We start from the raw sequence: 17,963 nt of genomic DNA, 5'->3' as shown, positions 1-17,963 counted from the left end.
TCTGGATAACCTCTCCCAGTGATTACAGAGAGTCTAGTTTTCTGTTCCTTTACCAACCACACATTAGGACTGCATACAAGCAAGCTCCACTGTACACACAGCAGGGGCTACAAGCTGAAGTGCAGGTATACAGTAGCTTCCAAGTAAAGTGGGGTTGCAATAGTGTGAACAAGCGGAGAGGCATAGATCATAGAATCAGAATAGTAGAGTTAGAAGGGGCCTATAAGGGCATCGAGTCCAACCCCCTGCTCAATGCAGGAATCCACCCTAAAGCATACCTGACAGATGGTTGTCCAGCTGCCTCTTGAATGCCTCTAGTGTGGGAGAGCCCACAACCTCCCTAGGTAACTGGTTCTATTGTCGTACCGCTCTAACAGGAAGTTTTTCCTGATGTCCAGCCAGAATCTGGCTTCCTGTAAATTGAGCCCGTTATTCCGTGTCCTGCACTCTGGGAGGATCGAGAAGAGATCCTGGCCCTCCTCTGTGTGACAACCTTTTAAGTATTTGAAGAGTGCTATCAGGCCTCTCTCCTCAATCTTCTCTTCTCCAAGCTAAACAAGCCCAGTTCTTTCAGTCTCTCGTCATAGGGTTTTGTTTGCAGACCCCTGGTCATCCTGGTTGCCCTCCTCTGAACACGCTCCAGCTTGTCTGTGTCCTTCTTAAAGTGTGGAGATGCTGGAAGAGGGGGAAGTATATAGCTAATTGGTGTAGGTGGGAATGTGTCATTCATTCTCCTGTCACTAACACTATGCCGCTTTGCCCTGGGAAGCAGAGCAACATGAACTCAGAGCAACATGAACTCAGCCTTTGTCCTTCATCACCAGGACCAGCCATCTGTGTGAAGAGGAAGCCAATAGTACCTATTGGGTTTGTGACTGTGGTCTCTTCAGGGGCTGCTTGTAAGGACCAGGCGGGCATCCCCTACGTTTCTCCCCATGGCTGTTAGGATCGGAGATTGCCTCAACAAATGATCAAGGGCCTACTCCAAGTTGGCAACTGGAAAAGCACAAAGCATCTTCTCCTGGCCCATCTTCCAATTACCCAGCAGCCTGGAATAGCTGTCAAAGCCATTAAAGACAACTGAAACAGATAAGGCAATCAAAAGAATGTCAATGCCTTTGGATAAGGTGAGATACAGAACAAGAAGCAAAAGATGCTCGGAGGCAGCCTGGAGGGGAGGTGAATGAAACCTGTCCCCCACCTCTACTCCAGACACATCTACAGACCTTAAGATGTGCCTGTGAAGTTCTAGGCTGTTAACTTCCCTTTGTTACTCCCCTGCCATGCAACCAACGCCAGAAATATGCAAGTGAAAAATATGGCCTGCTAGTTGATCGCAAGGTGCACAATAAGCTTATGACAAGTTTATTACTTATTTATTTAAGCATTTTTATCCCGTCATTCAGCCAAAAAAGGCTCTCATGGCAGCTTACAAAAATATTTCTTGACAATATTAGGCAACTTTCCGGGGGTGGGTGGGGTGGGGACACACACACACACACACACACCAAAAAACAGCATGTTGCTGCTGCAGTTTAGCTGTAAACTCCTGCAAAGACTTTAAAGGGACAAACTGCTGATTCCACCCTCCCACCCTGATCAAATTCCAGTGGCAAGGCAGTTACAATAGTGTTGCTTCCACTTCACACTGCTGTCTGGTCCTGGTGATGAAGGGCAAGAATGCATTGGATATAATTAATATATATATATATATAGAGAGAGAGAGAGAGAGAGAGAGAGAGAGAGAGAGAGAGAGAGAGAGAGAGCGAGAGCGAGAGCGAGAGCGAGCGCATTACTCGCCTCTTCCTCTGGATCAAGGTGAGGTACAACACAAATGCAAAGCATGAGGGGACAACTCAAACTGCTAGGCTCCAAGGGTGCTTTCTATTACCCACAGCAGTAAGATGACAGAGGAGTGGAGCTCTGGGAAGGGAGAATTCTACAAACCCTTTCCACCTTGGCCTGTGCTCTAAACCTTCCCATGCTATGGTCCATTTATGCCAGTGACCAAGATATTCAGGGAAGACCACACCAAGCCAGCCTTGTTTCTCCTCCCACCCCCAACCCCACGGAAGCTATTAGAAGCATGCCTCCTGGACCAGAAAGCCTATTGTGCTCCAGTGCATGCCTCTTCTACCCACCACATCTCAGAACCCTCAGAGTGAGCAATCTTGAGTGCATCTGGGTCTTCCTACTTCGACTGGGATGCCATTGAGGATTGCTGCATTCTGCTAGGCCCACATTTTCAGGAGATGCTACAATCCAAGTGTAGCAACCTGGTCCTCCAGTGGGCTTGTGCTATTTTGGAACTGGATTTCTAGTGGGATGTGCTGGCTTTCCACACTGTCTCCGTCCTCCACCAGAAGAACACCAAATACTTTTTAGAAGATACCATGTATTTCACTGCAGCAAATTATTTTCCTTCCCCTATGGATGATGATGATCTGACAAGGATCTGGGATAACTTCTATGTGACTGTGGGGTTCTGTTGCCTGCATTACATGGGGGTGGGGTGTGTGTCACACAAATATCAGAGGAGGTGTCCAGAATTGTGTGTAATACTGCACAATGTTATTTTGTGGCACAAGATCCCATTAATGGTAGGACGCTCTTGTCAGGACGCTCCAAAGAGCCCCCTTGCTGGCAGGGAAGTGGGGACTCCCGAGGATCCCCACGAAGTGCAAACCTGTGATTGTGTAGCTATAGAATTCTTTACCCCATAAGTTGTATTTATCAGCAGCATAGGGAGTGTATTAGGGAGGCCCCAACAACAGGTTGCTAGCTGGCCCAATCTCTTCAATTAGTGAACATTGGCATGATTGATGCATACCTTTGCCACTTTACAGCCCTCATCTTGGATTCTGTGCCCAATGGGTGTCTTATTAGAGGTGCATTTGGACACCCTAGTTGCTCCTTCCTTCTGACTGGCTTCATGGAGCTTCATCCTCTTCATAGTGGGATTTTCAGGCATTTGAGGCTTGGGCTTCCAACCTTAGCCATGCCTTGTACTTTATCCCCTTGCCCCCCGTCCCCCTGCCAAGTTGTCTTCAGGCTCCAGCAACAGGCACAACTCATGCTGACTGATACAGGCTTCCACATTTTGTATTCCTCCAGAACGTTGTACTACAACTCCCAGCAAACAAGGTCAATGGGCAGGGACAATAGGATTTGTAATTTACAGCATCTAGAGGGGCCCAGGTTGAGGAATGCTGCTCTGAGGGATCCCTTCCTGCCAAGCTGCCTGCAAGTAAAAATAACTCAGTTCAATAACAGATTCAAAAGACAGCCATCTTTATTGAGCAACAGTAAAGTGGCAGCAGTCCCTATCGGGGTGGAGAAAATGGCTCTCAATCATTCCCTTGGACAATAACTAATGGGAAATAGGTGCAAAGTGCCTCTGTGGTCTGGACTGCTGCATCTGTGCCATAACTGTCTGTCATGGTCTCAGGGTTCCTTCTATGACCCTGACTCCCTGAGCAACTCTTTAAGGATCTCCCTGCCTCCTTAAGTGTCCCACCTTCCTTCTTTTTACCTCCCACTTCCCAGTAACATGGACTTTAGGCTATAGACATGGGGTGAATAACACTCCAGACACTTGTGGCTTAACAAAACAGTTTACTATTAAAGTAAAACAAGCAAATTACAACTAAAGGTATTTAGTCAATATAGCTGAGTGATATAAAGGCATTAAATGAAAAGAAAAGTTGCAAAAATGCGAGCTCTTTTACTCTAATCTGTTTCTTTCTGCTCCTTAAGGTCTTGCCTTTCTTTGGCTCTGGTCTGTCTCCTGGCTTTGTTCTCTTACTATTTAATACCCTCTTTCCCCAAAACAGAAAGTAAATTTCCCAGTTTTGTGAAATGCACCTTCAACTGGAGAAATTAAACTTAACCAGGAAATGCACCTTAACTAGAGAAATGAAACTACTCCTTTCAAGGATACCTCCCCGCAACAGAAAACTCCAGACCTCTAGGCCTGAGTTTATTACCTTGCCTCTGTAGGCCTCAAATCTTCACACATGGAGATTGCAATGGTTGAGGAGCCTGACTGAAGGGAAAATTTCAGCCACACCTGAAGTGAACTGAAACTTCTTAGCCAGCAGGATTTGTAGGTATGCGGGGCAGCCTCTGGCTTTAGCGTAATAGTGTGGCGGTTGGGATCTATTCATGTTGGCAGCCTGTGGAGAAAAGAGCAGGAAGAGAATGAGCAGCAGGCAACATCTGTGACACCATGTGCAAATACTGGCATGCCAGGGCAGTGTGTGCTAAAGTGATGCTGTGGTGGGAATGGGGCTATCAGGCTCTCCCTTTTGCCAAGAAGGAAGAAGGGGAGAACACATTAAGAGCCCTGTTATTCCTATCATCCTCTTCAGGGTGGGTGTAGGTGGAAATAATGTGCATGGTGTGTGTCCGGGTTCTGATTCTGCATAACAAAAGAATATGGATAGCTAGCCAGTAGCCTCAGTGGTTAGAACAGAATGTCTTGCTGAGGGCCACGCAAAGCTGCACTGGAGGATTTGTTCTCTTGTGGAGGCTGTTACAAGAACAAACGGCATTTTCTGGATTGGTTCTGCTTCCCAGTATGTACACACACGGGAAAAGGGGACTTGGGGGAGGGGGGAGGTTTAAGTTCCAATATGTACCCATTGCAGCCTGTGCACTACACCTCCTATGCCTTGCCAGAAAGGAAAGGGTGCTCTGTCTTGCCCCCCACCCCACGTTGTAGGGATGTGGTGTGTGATTGTGGTGGGGGGAGCCTGCCTTTGTCTGCTGGTGGGAGGGAAGTACGTTACAGCACTGCACCTGAGAAAGTGTGGCAATTTGAAGTGTTGAAAGAGAGGGTCGCAAAAGAGAGAGTTTGAGTAGTTCCCCTGACAGCATCTGCTTCCCCACATTCAAAGGTAGTACACAGTCTCAACATTAATTTGGTGGCTGGGGAGACAAGGAAGACAGTTTGAGTATTTCCCCTAACAGTGTCTGGCTCACCCTCCCCACCATGTCTTACCTAGGCAGGGTGCTGTAGTCAGTGGGCCCGGTTCCTGGAGTTGGTGTTTGGTGTCTGTAGCTGCAATCCTAAGGATACTAGCATAAACAGAGAGCTGTTAGCAGAGCATATGAACTCCCACAGTGTGAGGATTGTTTCTGTGTGCAAAGCCTTCTCTGGGATATAAAGTTCAACCCTGAGTTGTGCAAAGTGCCCTTTCTCCATAGGTTTTCTCCCTTGTGAACTCCAAGTGTGCATGACATCAGGCCAGACAGTTATAGTCTCATGCCATGTGACCTGTCATGTTAGTTATGGTTTGCTGGTTTGGGCTTTATAAACTGGCGGTGGTGTGCTGAGATTGGGAGGTATATTGTTTCATTGCAGCTGGACAGGAGACAGAACTCAATGGGACTGAAATTAGTTACACTAATTCTTGCCCTGGTGAAACTTCCCATCTTCATAGTGAGCATATCCTTGGAATGAAGGTTTGGGCGAGCCATCTGCTTCCCCCTTCCACCTGTATTCCTTCCCTAAAGGAGGAGATCTCCTAGCTGAATGCTGGGGATGGGGAGTTACCTCATCTTAACATCCTCCAACTGACAGATCTTTCAGTTAGGATTACAGTGTAAGTCCTATTGAACAAATTAGAAATTAACTTCCAATTCACCAAGTATAGGATCACATCAAAAGGCTGCAAACCTGTGCACTCTGATCTGGCAGGAAAAGCTGCACTGGAGTGGCCAGAACCATTTGGAAGCTGCTTCCCGGTTCCTAGTATGTCTCTTGCAGTACTTTTCTAAATGTTAAACAAGCACTACATTTTAAGAAACCTTGTGTTGTAGGTGACAGTGAGCCTGGTTATTTTTTCCACAGTTTAATGTTGGTACTTCAGAAGGCTGCATCCTTATAGCACTGAAAGCTTTGAGGATTGTTGTGTATAACAAAACATAGCTTTACAGAATCCCTTGGGGCTTTGCACAGTGCCAGTATGAGGGGTCCCGGGGCAAAGTGTCCCCTTGTAGGCTCCCTTCTCCATCAGTAGGCTCTTGTGGGCTTACATGCTAACAGAGGTAGGCAGCAGTGGCATTCTGAAGAGTGACAGGTGGGTAGTTCTAGCTACCAGGTTTATTTCCTACAATGCCCTTCGTGCAGCATTCCTGCAGGCCATTATGAAAAATTAAAAGGGCTACTAGACTCAGTTACCTGATACTGTTTGAAGCACCAGAATGGATATTTTTTAAGGGGATCCAGACCATCAGCAGTGGACCCTGCCCAGAGTGCCAGGGCCTCCACAGCTGCCCAATGATGATCCTTCTCAGGGAGGAGATGTATAATTCCTTGGGGGAAATGAGACTATGAGTTTTGTTAGAACAGTAGGGGTGGGTATCTTAAAGGATAAGGTGTCAAGTAACCCCAAAAGGTATTGATTCCATCCCCATCTTAACTTTTAGAGTTTTAGTTGAAGCTTCAAGAAAACTGATTTTCAGCAAATACATGTAGAGTGCTGTTTCCTAGTTAACACAAAGGGCAAATGAGGATATGAATCTCCTTCCCATCTCCTTTACCTCAAGCTACCCCACTCCACTCAGCAGGATTTAAATTTTTTATTTGCACATTAATATTGCACACCTCTGGCAACTGACTGCCACATTGTTGAGGAACACCCCAGCTGTTCACCAACTACGGCTGCAATCCTATGCCCACTTACTTACCTGGGAGTGAGCTTCACTTAACTCGGTGGGGCTGACTTGATGTATGAAGTCACTTTAAAACATACTTCAGTGAACTGCCACCTCCTTCATAACCATCACATACCTTTTATACCTTTCACATGCTCTCAAGGTCATGAAATTCCTCCGTGCATGTATCTCTTCATGAAACCACAAATCATTGAAACTGTTCTGTATGCTCTACTTTCTACCCCAATGGAGCTTTGTCTGTAATTACCCCTTTGATGTAAACAACCCTATATCCCTTAGCTTTCTTAATGCAGAGCCTTCTTGAAGCTACAATTCCCTTGAAGCACATCATGGTAACAGACCTTCAGGTAACTGATCCCTTTGATTAACAGAGCACAGTCCCCCATCTCTGTCCACCACAAGCCCTACACACACACCTACCTTAGCATCTTCTACGCAAAGAGAAATCCCCCAGCCACACCCCCAGGCACAGGAGGTCCTCCGTGTATTTCATTCCCTGATGTACGCATCGTCCTCATTTTACAAATATCGCCATAAAAGAAAGACGTCCCCAGGCGTCGATCCCATTGATGGAGACCCTAGCTCTGCACCACCTGATGTACTAGCAGACTTCCCTTGATCTTGCAAGTATTCCCTCGAGCGACACATACTTCTCATCTCGCAGTAACTCGACTAATGGACAGATACTCTCCCACCGCGCCACACATGACCACGTCCCGCTCTCCGGGCTCCCCTTCTTTCTCATTGCTCCACCCCGCGCTTTTAGCACCTCCTCGCATTGACCTGACCCCTCCCCCCACTTTTTCGCACTAGCACCAACTTCCCCCTCCCACCCGTGCAAATCTCGCGAGACAATACGCGCTTTCACAAGTGGTGTTTCCCCCCCCCCTTTTGCACCAATCGATCCGGGGGCCGGGCTTAAAAAATGATTAAGTAAAGAAGGGCGGGGAAAGGGGGTGTATAGACTTTGGGGGAGTGAAATGTGGGGGGGCTACCCCGCCCCCGTTGATCGCAACTTGCAACACCCCCCCCACACCTGAATCTTTTTTTTGTAAACCCCCCCCCCCAAGCCTATGCTACCCACTTCCCTTCCCTCTCTAATCCCTTCCTTCGAGAAAAGAAGGTGGAGAGTCCCTCAATCCTCCCGAGAACGAGATTACTTTTTCCCGGCGCGGAGTCTACGTGAGGCCGAGGATTTTGCGGCCTGCATCGTTCTTGGTCTCTGCTGAGAAAACGCCGCAGCTGTTGCCCCCCTTCTCCTCCAGCGGTCCCTCCTTCTCTCCCTCCCCATCTTCTCCTTGTAGCCAAAAGGGCCCGCCACTGGCTAGGCAGAAGTGGAGCCTAGCCGAGCCACCACAGGTGAGACCGCGTCCCGTGTGTCGTTCCCATGTACCTCCGAGGAAAAAGAGGCTCACTTCCCTCCGTCGTCCTTCAAGGCCGTGGCTGGCTGATGAGCAGGCCGGCCTCCTTCCCTCTCCTGCTCGTAGGCCCCGGGGGCTGGGTAAGAGTGTCTCTGAACTACCGAGGTAACCTTCCGTGGTGGCTGTGTGCGTGTTTTAAGGGAGGGGTATCGTAGGCCTTAGAGCTGCCTTTTCTCCACCCCCCTCTCTTTAGTTGCTGTGGTAACGTCGGGGGGGGATCGGTCTCTGTGGGCCTTGAGAGCCCACCTCCACCCCCACCCCCGTTGGTTTCTATAGTAACATTGCGGAAGGAGAGGGTGTGCGCCCCCCGAATAAATCCTAAGGAAAGGGGTTCAGGTAACTATGGTAACGTTGTGGGGGACGACGTACCCACACGCGTGTGTATACGTGTAGGCCTTTCGGCAGGGATGGGGCAGTTTCTTGTCTTCCTGTGGTTTTTAAAAAAAAAGCCGCGAAGGGTTTTTATATTAGTAGCAGTACTTGGGGTGGGGGCTGAGAATGGTAGTTGCTCGTGGAGACCACATTTGCCGCCTTGCGTGTAGGCCTCGGGGCAGGCCTACGTTGCTAAGTTAAAAGGGGCGCGTCTCAGGGCTTAAAGAGAGCGAGTTGTGCGGGGTGGGGGGGCGAGCGCTTGGGTTGTTGCTATGTGAGCGTTCTTGTCAGTTGTGTGTTTTGGGGGGTCCCTCGCACCTCTAGGCGGTGGGGGAGGGAAAGCTCGCGCTGCCATGGTAACTTTCTGTGGGCGGGGAGGGGGACTCGCGCACCCCTGTCAGTGGGCGGCGGTGTCGGCAGAGGCTGCTAGGCCTAGTGTTAGGGGTTGAGAACTCGGCCTAGAAGCGTGGGGATTATCGGGGGTGTCCTGTGGGCAGGGAGGAGTGAGACACGAGCGAACGCGTACTCGCGGGAGGGCAGGGGAGGGGAGGGCACTCGGGTGGGAGTCGCCACGGCCTGAAGTTTAGGTGGTGTTTTTTTAGTTGAGTTGTTAAATGGTTGGGAATGGTTAAGTACAAATGAAAAGTTCCGTCACTCCTTATGGAAGTACTTAGAGCAGTTCCCATTTCTTAAGTGTATATGTCGGTAGAGTTGCAGTGAGCAGGGAAAGCAACTATTGGCCTTAAAAACTGATGCTCTTATCTCTTGGGGCTCATCTACACCAAGCAGGATATTCCACTATGAAAGCGTTATATAAAAGGCAGGAGCCACACTACTGCTTTATGGCGGTATAGAAGTCCGCTGCAGGAACTACACTACTGCTTTGTAGTAGCGCTGAAGTGCACTGACAACTGTTGGGGCCCATGACACATTATAACACTGTGAAAGTGGTATGAAAGTGGCATATGGTATATGTCATGGCTCCCAACAGTTGTCAGTGCAGTTCAATACCACTATAAAGCAATAGTGTGGTTCCTGCCTTTTATATACCACTTTCATAGTGGAATATCCTGCTTGGTGTAGATGAGCCCTTGGTAACTTATCTGTGTGGAGAGCCTTAGAGGGTGAGGTAACTCATTTTCTCATTTAAAGCGGGTTAATTCTGATGTATTTTTGTGTTTCCCTAAAGTATACATAAGAAGAGCCTTGTGAGATCACAAGCCAATATCCAATATCTTGTCCAATGTTCCCACAGTTGGCCAATCAGATACTTAAGGGAAACCCACAAGCAGGGAAACCCACAAGCAGGACATTATTATTATTTATTTATTTATTTATTTATTTATATAGCACCATCAATGTACATGGTGCTGTACAGAGTAAAACAGTAAATAGCAAGACCCTGCCGCATAGGCTTACAGACATGAATGTAATAACATTCTCCTGCTTGTATTCTCCAGCAACTAGAATTCAGAGGTATATGTAGTGGTATATATTGGAGCATATCTTAGGAAGACATGCGGGTGGGGTGGGGTAGGGTGGGGGTTACAAAGTAAAGTAAATCCCTTCATGGGAATAGTGGGAAGACAAAGATGGAGTGAGTCTTGCTTGAGATTCTCAGTTCTTCATTTAAAGGAATTCCACATGCTGTGTGTGTTGCGGTGGGAGGATGATAAGTCCGTTTAAAACATATACAGATGGTTTTTACAGATACCAGCCTGCTTTAGAAATTTAGGTGACAAAACCATCTTTGTGTGGGTTTACTTTTAACTTGTATGCTTCTGATAATTCTACAGACTCCATGGCCTTCTCTCTTGATCCCTTTGTAGTTTATTGAGTCTTTTCAGCTGTCTTGTTGGGGGATTTGAGAATGTGTATAAGCGTACTCAATTAGAACAACTCTTCTAACAAACATCCTGATTCTAAACTTGCTTGCTTTTACTTGGAAGTCCCATCGCTTCCAGTAACACTTTTATTTCTAGACAACAGCCTCACAGCCATGTTATTTCCAAACAAAAGCCTCACAGCCATAGTCATAAAATGTTTTTAGGAGTATCATCAGCAATGCACAGTAAACCACCTCATTTATATTTATGTCCTGAGTTTGCATTAATAAAAATGGTCAATGAGGTTAAAAGCATGATTGCAACACTTAATAAAAAGTTAAAAGCAGGAAGAGATGGCACATAAAATAGTTAACAAATAAAACGCCAGAGAAAGAAAAATCTAGCAGGCCAACTGCTTGCCAGTAAAGAAAGGTTCTAATCCACCAATAGGTTACTACTGTGTGACAGTGTTAAAAAAAACCTCACTGTTTTTTCTTATAACTGTTGAATTTTAAAAATTATTTAGATGCAAAATGGAGAGCAGACAGAACAATTGCTATGATGTCAGTATGCTTTTCTGCCCTTTCTTAAGGACATTTGCTGTCCTTCAGGAATATTCCTTATAAGCATGTGCTGGATGCAGTGAGATTCAATACTTATCTTTTATTTGAGGAAATGAAAGTAGAATAAATATTTCTGAGAACAATGCATTCAGGAATGTGTGAATCATTGGACCCATAACACTTTGCTATTCTACCCTTTTGTAAATCAGTTGTTAAATTATATGTTTCAGAGACAGCGGAAACAATTCAGGGATGCGAACTCTTCCCCCCTTCTCTCTTTTTTTAAAACCTCTGGTTCTGCTTTAGTGTGTGTTGGTACCCTTCAGGAATCAAGCTCATGGTAATACTGTCTGGGACATTGTTCATTAAAGGGAAATAAGAAAATAATCCTTCTCCCCTTATCATATATTCATGATTTCATTTCTATGACATTTTTAGCTTTGAAAAATTTGAACGAGTCAGATAGAAGCTGCAGGGTACAGGACTGTGAAAAAGATCCAACTCTGCAACAAACGATGACTAATTTGTCCGCGGAACACATGTATTGAGTTTTGAAAATAAAATAGTGAAACAATCTTGAAATGTTTATTCGGTCACACAACTACCGTATTTCTTCGATTGTAAGACGCCATCAATTGTAAGACTCACACTAATACCACCAACAGAAAAAAAAAACCCTAAGACACACCCGCGATTCTAAGACGCACCCCATTTTTAGAGATGTTTAGACCCCATTTTTAGAGATGTTTAAAAAAGTGCATCTTAGAATCGAAGAAATAGGGTAGTTATTTTTATTTGGGGCTTTTTGAAACAAACTGCTTCAGTTTATTGTATACACTTGCTATATTTTAATTGTTTCCCATGGCTCAAATATTGGTAACAGCTCCTGAGGAGAGAGTAAATAAGAGTGAATTCACATGAATACTTAAACTGCTGGGGTTTTCTCATTCTTTGTATCTCATATTGGCATTATATTGGGAGAGGGGTGTGTGTGTGTGCCTGCCTGCCTGATGTATGAGCCCTGATTGACTGGTTCTTTGTATGAAGAGTCTTAAGGTCCCAGTGAAGATCAGGTTCAATTGGAGTCATGGCAGGAAAAGGGTACCATCAGAAGAAGGCTAGCTAGTATATTTTGTGAATGGCAGGGGAAAGAAGGATCCATCAGCAAACCTCATGCTCAGGCGAGGCTGGTTAAGGAGGCTAACAGACCCTAATATCTAGGATACAGTATTGAGAGCAGATTAGATTCCTAACGTTTCATCTTGGGTGGCAAAGGCCAATCCTGTGTCATATATCCCATTAGTAATTTCATGTGAAGTGTGGTTAATGATGAAAGATTGATAATTTCTTGATAGGGAGGGATTTGTAAATGCAGCATCCTTAATGTTCCCTTGAACCTGTCGGGAATATGGAATAGCCCCAACATTTTTCTTGGATTGAAGTGGTAGTCCTTCAAGAATGAACTTTTTTTTTTTAGAGAGATGTGTACTACGGGACTGAAATAGTTAATGCTGCTGTAATTTAATCCTTCTGTACTATTTGTTTTGATGGCATCAGTCTGCTATTGGGGTTCAATACACTCCTTTAAATTCCTAGCTTGAAATATATGATTGATTTCAAAATAACTCCAGGTTAACATAAAAATATATATTTTTGGTATCACATTCAGAAACAGTGTAACACACAAACTATTGGGGTACATTGGGCTCTACAATATTAACTTATTTTTTTAACATCAAGAGAAAATAGCGGAAGAAAACAAAACCTAAAATGCATAGAAAAAATACTGGAGGTTTTTTTTTCTTTCCCCCCTTTTTGTTGTGAATATTATCAAACAACAACAAAAAAATCGTGGGGAAAAACAACAACCAGAAATAAAGAGAAAGCAAAGCAAAACTGAAACCAAAAACTCCTTAGGTGTAATACTGGGCTCATAGTAAATAATGAAAAGGGCCCAATGTACCCCAATAACAGTTTTTTTTTCACTGAATACAATTTAAAATTACAAATAATTTAAAAAAACTTGCAGTTTGAAATTGCACTATGAGAGTGTTAACTCCAATAGCAAGATGAAAACAACTTGGAGAAGAATTACACCCCCAAGGTAAAACTTACTCCTAGGGACCAATTGAGTTCTGCACCACTTTGTAACGGGTGGTGTGTGTTTTTGGACACACAGAAATATACAGAAAATAAGGTAGTTGTTGCAAAGATTAGTATGAGTGCAGCTATATAATTTAAAACAAACACCTTTATTAGATGTCTGTGTGGACTGCAGATACTTTGGGTTTTAAATTTACTTCATGATGTTGGCCGTGGGGAAGAAAATACTGCTTCCATGTTGTTTGTGATCCCCATTCATGGTGTTGGAGAAAATTACTGAGCCAATTTTTTTAAAACCTAAAACTGATGTAGAACCTCTTTTAGCCTGAGGTCCATAGAAGACTAGTGGTTTGGATACTCGCTAAGTTAGTCATGCCTTTAGTCAAGACTGACGTCCAGTTGATTTCAGTTGTACTATAGTCTGTTTAACTTGTTCAAGATCCAGCCTATAAACTATATGCGAACATAAGAATCTCTCATGTTAGCATTTGCCTTTCTCTTTACAGAAATAGTGAGTTATTCCTTAAGTACAGTACTACTCCATGCATTTTCCCTTTGCTATCTTCGCTCTTTTGTTTCTGATGGTCTTACAGTTTTTCTCCCTTCTAATAGCATTTTATTAAAAAATGCTGCCCTACAGTTCTTTGCTGGGATGAGAAAGGGGGGATTTGTGGCACTAACTACTCTTTATCCAAGTGGAGAAAGATAACTAAATCTTATTCATCTGTGCATAAAGGAGAGGTAAGGATTGTAGGGTGTGGTGGGTAACTATATCTCAATCAAGAAATAATTGATATTGTAGAAATATAAATGATAGGTACAGTTTCAGTGGTAATTATACCACAACATGACAAAGTTGTAATGCTATACATCCCTGTGTATGTGATTTATTAATGTGGTTAATGTTTCTTTCGATTCATGTTTAGATTTAAGCAATATCATAGCACACTTTAGTCTTTCACTGTTACAATGTTTTCCTTACAGTGTATTGTTGTCTTTATTAGCAGATATGATGGAAGAATTGCATAGCCTGGACCCACGAAGGCAGGAACTGTTGGAGGCCAGGTTCACTGGAGCAGGCGTTGCAAAGGTTAGTATGAGTGCAGCTATACACAAATAACTCTCTATGCATTTAGTAGCATTGTATTAGATATCTGGGTAGTCTGTAACTATTTTGAGAATGTTTTGGTTTTGGTTTTAAATTTGCTTCATGGTGGTGTTGGTGGTGGGGAAGAAAATTCTGCTCCATGATATTTGTGGGCCTCATTCATGGTGCAAGAGAAAATTACTGAAGCAGATTTTTAAAAACCTAAAGTAGGGGTGCAGAACCTCTTTCAGCCTGAGGGCCATATTTCCATGCCATAGAAGTACTTGGGGGCTGCATTCCAGTGGTAGCAAGGCTAAAGGCAAAAGAGGTGGGCCAAAATACCAGCCTATTTTATCTTAAAGCTCTTACTGCCAGTAACTATGCCATAGGAGAGGCATTTCAGCCTTTTAGAATGGGGAAAACCTGCACAAAAGCTGGGAAATCACCAAACGATCGGGGCGTGGGCATGGAGGCCACAGTAAGGGACATGGCTATCTCAGAGGCCAGATTGGGGCCTCAGGCCTAAGGTTTTGTAACACTGACTAAAAAGTTCAGAAACAACATAATCTGCCAAAATAGCCTGAAATATCATTACCTCTAAAGTTTGTCTTGGATTTAATATGTAAGCTAATGAATTTCTGAGCAGTGGAAGTTAAAAGAAATGGGGTACTTTGGGAAGAAAAAAATTGTTGGCAGTATGGCAAGTTCCTTGCCTTATAATTTTAGAAAATCCTGTAATATGTGTGTCTAACAAACTTACTTTTTCTGTTCAGATACAGTTCATGACCTCTTTGAGTCTTTTGCTGGTTTGGATTTTCTGGTCCTGTTCTCTCTATTTTATGCCTATCGTTGCAATAATTCTTTTTGCTAGCCTATTCCATAATTCCCTCTCACCTTTGTTCTCACTTTCTCTCTCTTTCCCATGATTTTATTCTCAGCCCTCTTCTATTATTTTTTCTGTCAATGTTTTCTGTTCTGGAGACATCTGGGGTGAGACACCGTGTATAGGTGTTTCTATGCAAAAGCTAGAAGCCTCCGAGCCAAAACGGGAGAATTGGAGTGCTTGGTCACAAAGGAGAACCTGAACATAGTGGACATTACAGAAACCTGGTGGAATGGAGAGAACCAGTGGGATACCGTCATCCCTGGATATAATTCTTCAGGAAGGACAGGGAATGGTGTACTGGAACGGTATTGCTCTGTACATCAAAGAGGGCATTGTGTCAAGTAGATTAGAGCACCTAAACGGGGAGGACTCTTCCACAGACGTGCTGTGGGTGACAATGCAAGGCCCCAAAACTAATGTAGCGCTAAGAATGTGCTATTTCCCCCCAGACCAAAATGTTCAGGGTGACCTTGAGATAGAAGACCAAATCAGGGGTACTCCAAATGACAAAGTGTTGTAATAATGGGTGACTTCAATTATCCTCACATTGACTGGATAAATGCATATTCCAGTCATGACAAAGGTTAAATTTTTTGATGTCCTAAATGACTGTGCCTTAGAACAGTTGGTCATGGAACCGACCAGAGGGGAGGCAACCCTGGACTTAATCCTAAGTGGTGCTGCCAAAGACATAATACGAGTTGTAAATATTGTTGAGCCAGTTGGTAACAGTGACCACAGTGCTATTGGATATACTTAAGTGAGAAGTATAGCCCAGGAAGCCCAACACAGTCACATTTGACTTCAAAAGAGGAAACTTTTTTTAAATGAGGGAACTGGTGAAAAGAGAGTTGAAAGCGGGAAAAGAGGGTTAAATCCTTGGAAAATGTATGGAGCTTACTCAAAAGAACAATAATAGAAGCTCAAGTAAAATGTATTCCACAGGTTAAGAAAGGTAGCACCAAGTCTAAGAGGTCACCAGCATGGTTAACAAGCAATGTTAAAGAAGCTATTGTAGAAAAGAGGGCTTCCTTCAGAAAATGGAAGACTTGCCCAAGTAAGGAAAAAAAAGGGAGCACAAGCTGGAACAAAGGAGATGCAAGCAAACAATAAGAGATGCAAAAAAGCATTTTGAAGATTACATCGCTAATAATATCAAGGTCAACAATAAAGAATTCTTTAAATATATCAGAAGCAGGAAACCAGCTAGGGAAGCAGTTGGAGCGTTATATGACAATGGAGTTAAGGGAGTACTAAAGGAGGACAGGGAGATTGCAGAGAAACTAAATGAATTCTTTGTATCAGTGTTCACTGCAGAAGGGAGTCTGAGGAACTGAGGCAAATGGTGACAAAAGATGAAGTTCTCAACCTTATTGACAAATTGAAAGCAAATAAATCACCAGGCCCAGATGATATCCATCCTAGAGTTCTCAAAGAACTCAAATATGTAATTGTGGACCTCCTCACAAAAATATGCAACATGTCCTTAAGCTCAGCCACAGTACCAGAGGACTGGAAGATGGACAATATAACACCAATTTTCAAAAAGGTATCCAAGGGGGATCCGGGAAATTACAGGCCAGTTAGCTTTGACATCTGTTACAGATAAATTGGTTGAAAACATTATTAAAGACAAAATTAGTAAGCATATAGAAGGGCATGTCCTGCTTAAAAAGAATCAACACAGCTTCCGCAAAGGCAAGTCCTGTCTCACTAATCTTCTAGAATTATTTGAGACTGTCAACAAACATGTAGACAGGGGTGATCCAATGGACGTTGTTTACTTAGACTTCCAAAAGGCTTTTGATAAAGTCCCCCACCAAAGACTCCTGAATAAACTTAGCAGTCATGGAATAAGAGGAGAGGTCTTCTTTTGGATAAGTAACTGGTTAAAGAACAGAAAGCAGAGAGTAGGAATAAACAGTAAATTCTCCCTGTGGAGGGACGTAAATAGTGGGGTCCCACAGGGTTCTATACTGGAACCAAGTCTTTTCAACTTGTTCATAAATGATCTGGTATTAGGAGTGAGCAGTGAAGTGGCCAAGTTTGCTGATGACACCAAATTATTTCAGGTGATTAAAACAAAAGGAGTTTGAGAGGAGTTCCAAAAGGATTTCTCCAAGCTGGGAGAGTGGGCATCCAAATTGCAGATCTGGTTCAATGTAAGCAAGTGTAAAGTAATGCATGTTGGGATAAAAATCCCAACTTCAAGAATAACCTGATAGGATCTGAGCTGGAGGTTGCCAAATAAGAAAGAGATCTTGGGATTGTGGTGGACAGCTCGATGAAAATGTCAACCCAGTGTGCAGCCGCTGTAAAGAAGACAAACTCCATGTTAGGTATTATAAGAGGAATTGAGAATAAAATGACCAGTATCATACTGCCTTTATATCCATGGTGTGACCACACTTAGAATACTGTGGACAGTTCTGGCCACCACACCTAAAAAGGGATATCATAGAGCTGGAAAAAGTGCAGGAAACGGCAACTAAAATGATTAAGGGGCTGGAGCATCTCCCCTATGAGGGAAGGTTACAACAGCTGGGATTTTTTAGCTTCGAAAAAAGGAGGCCAAGGGGGAGACATGGTAGAGGTGTACAAAATTATGCATGGTGTCAGAGAATGGATAGGAAGACGTTTTTCTCCCTCTCAAAATACTAGAACCCAGTGTCATCCCATGAAGCTGATTGGTGGGAGATTCAGGACAAATAAAATGAAGTATGTCTTCACACAGGGCATAATTAAATTATGGAATTCACTACCATAAGATGTAGTGATGGCTACCAATTTGGATGGCTTTAAAAGGGGATTGGATAAATTCCTGGAGGTGAAGGCTGTCAATGGCTACTAGCCCTGATGGTTGTGTGCTATCTCCAGTATTTGAGGCAATAAGCCTGTGTGCACCTGTTGCACCATGTCCTGCCTTATGGTCCGTTGGCCACTGTGTGAACAGAGTGCTGGACTAGATGGACCCTTGGTTTGATCCAGCAGGGCACTTCTTATGTTCTGACTGACAATTTGCTT

At 44.0% G+C, this 17,963-nt stretch overlaps 1 protein-coding gene and 1 long non-coding RNA gene across 10 annotated transcripts in view; one reads left to right on the top strand and one right to left on the bottom strand.

Annotated features, from left to right (window-relative positions):
• Positions 1-3,086: 3,086 nt before the first annotated feature.
• On the bottom strand, positions 3,087-8,218 carry LOC134406746 (uncharacterized). The gene is made up of 4 exons (XR_010025979.1): positions 8,075-8,218; positions 5,003-5,079; positions 3,987-4,175; positions 3,087-3,241 (listed from the first exon to the last, which is right to left on the bottom strand). It is a non-coding gene; the product is annotated as an uncharacterized LOC134406746 (long non-coding RNA).
• The window catches only part of TLK2 (tousled like kinase 2), a 122,278-nt gene continuing 111,936 nt past the window's right edge, over positions 7,622-17,963 (top strand). For 3 of the 9 annotated variants that reach the window (XM_063138277.1, XM_063138285.1, XM_063138284.1), the window contains exon 1: positions 13,974-14,056. In XM_063138277.1, coding sequence (XP_062994347.1) covers positions 13,976-14,056 — 81 coding nt within the window. In that variant the 5' untranslated portion in view covers positions 13,974-13,975. Of the gene's footprint in view, positions 8,041-8,145; positions 8,189-8,331; positions 8,439-9,930; positions 9,951-13,950; positions 14,057-17,963 lie in introns of those variants that run through there. The other 6 variants (XM_063138281.1, XM_063138278.1, XM_063138280.1 and 3 more) reach the window with 6 other exon arrangements.

The sequence above is a fragment of the Elgaria multicarinata genome, chromosome 11 (genome assembly GCF_023053635.1).
Source record: "Elgaria multicarinata webbii isolate HBS135686 ecotype San Diego chromosome 11, rElgMul1.1.pri, whole genome shotgun sequence".
Lineage (NCBI taxonomy): Eukaryota > Metazoa > Chordata > Lepidosauria > Squamata > Anguidae > Elgaria > Elgaria multicarinata.
Note: the sequence above shows the minus strand (reverse complement) of the source record. Positions and strands in the feature narration are given on the sequence as shown.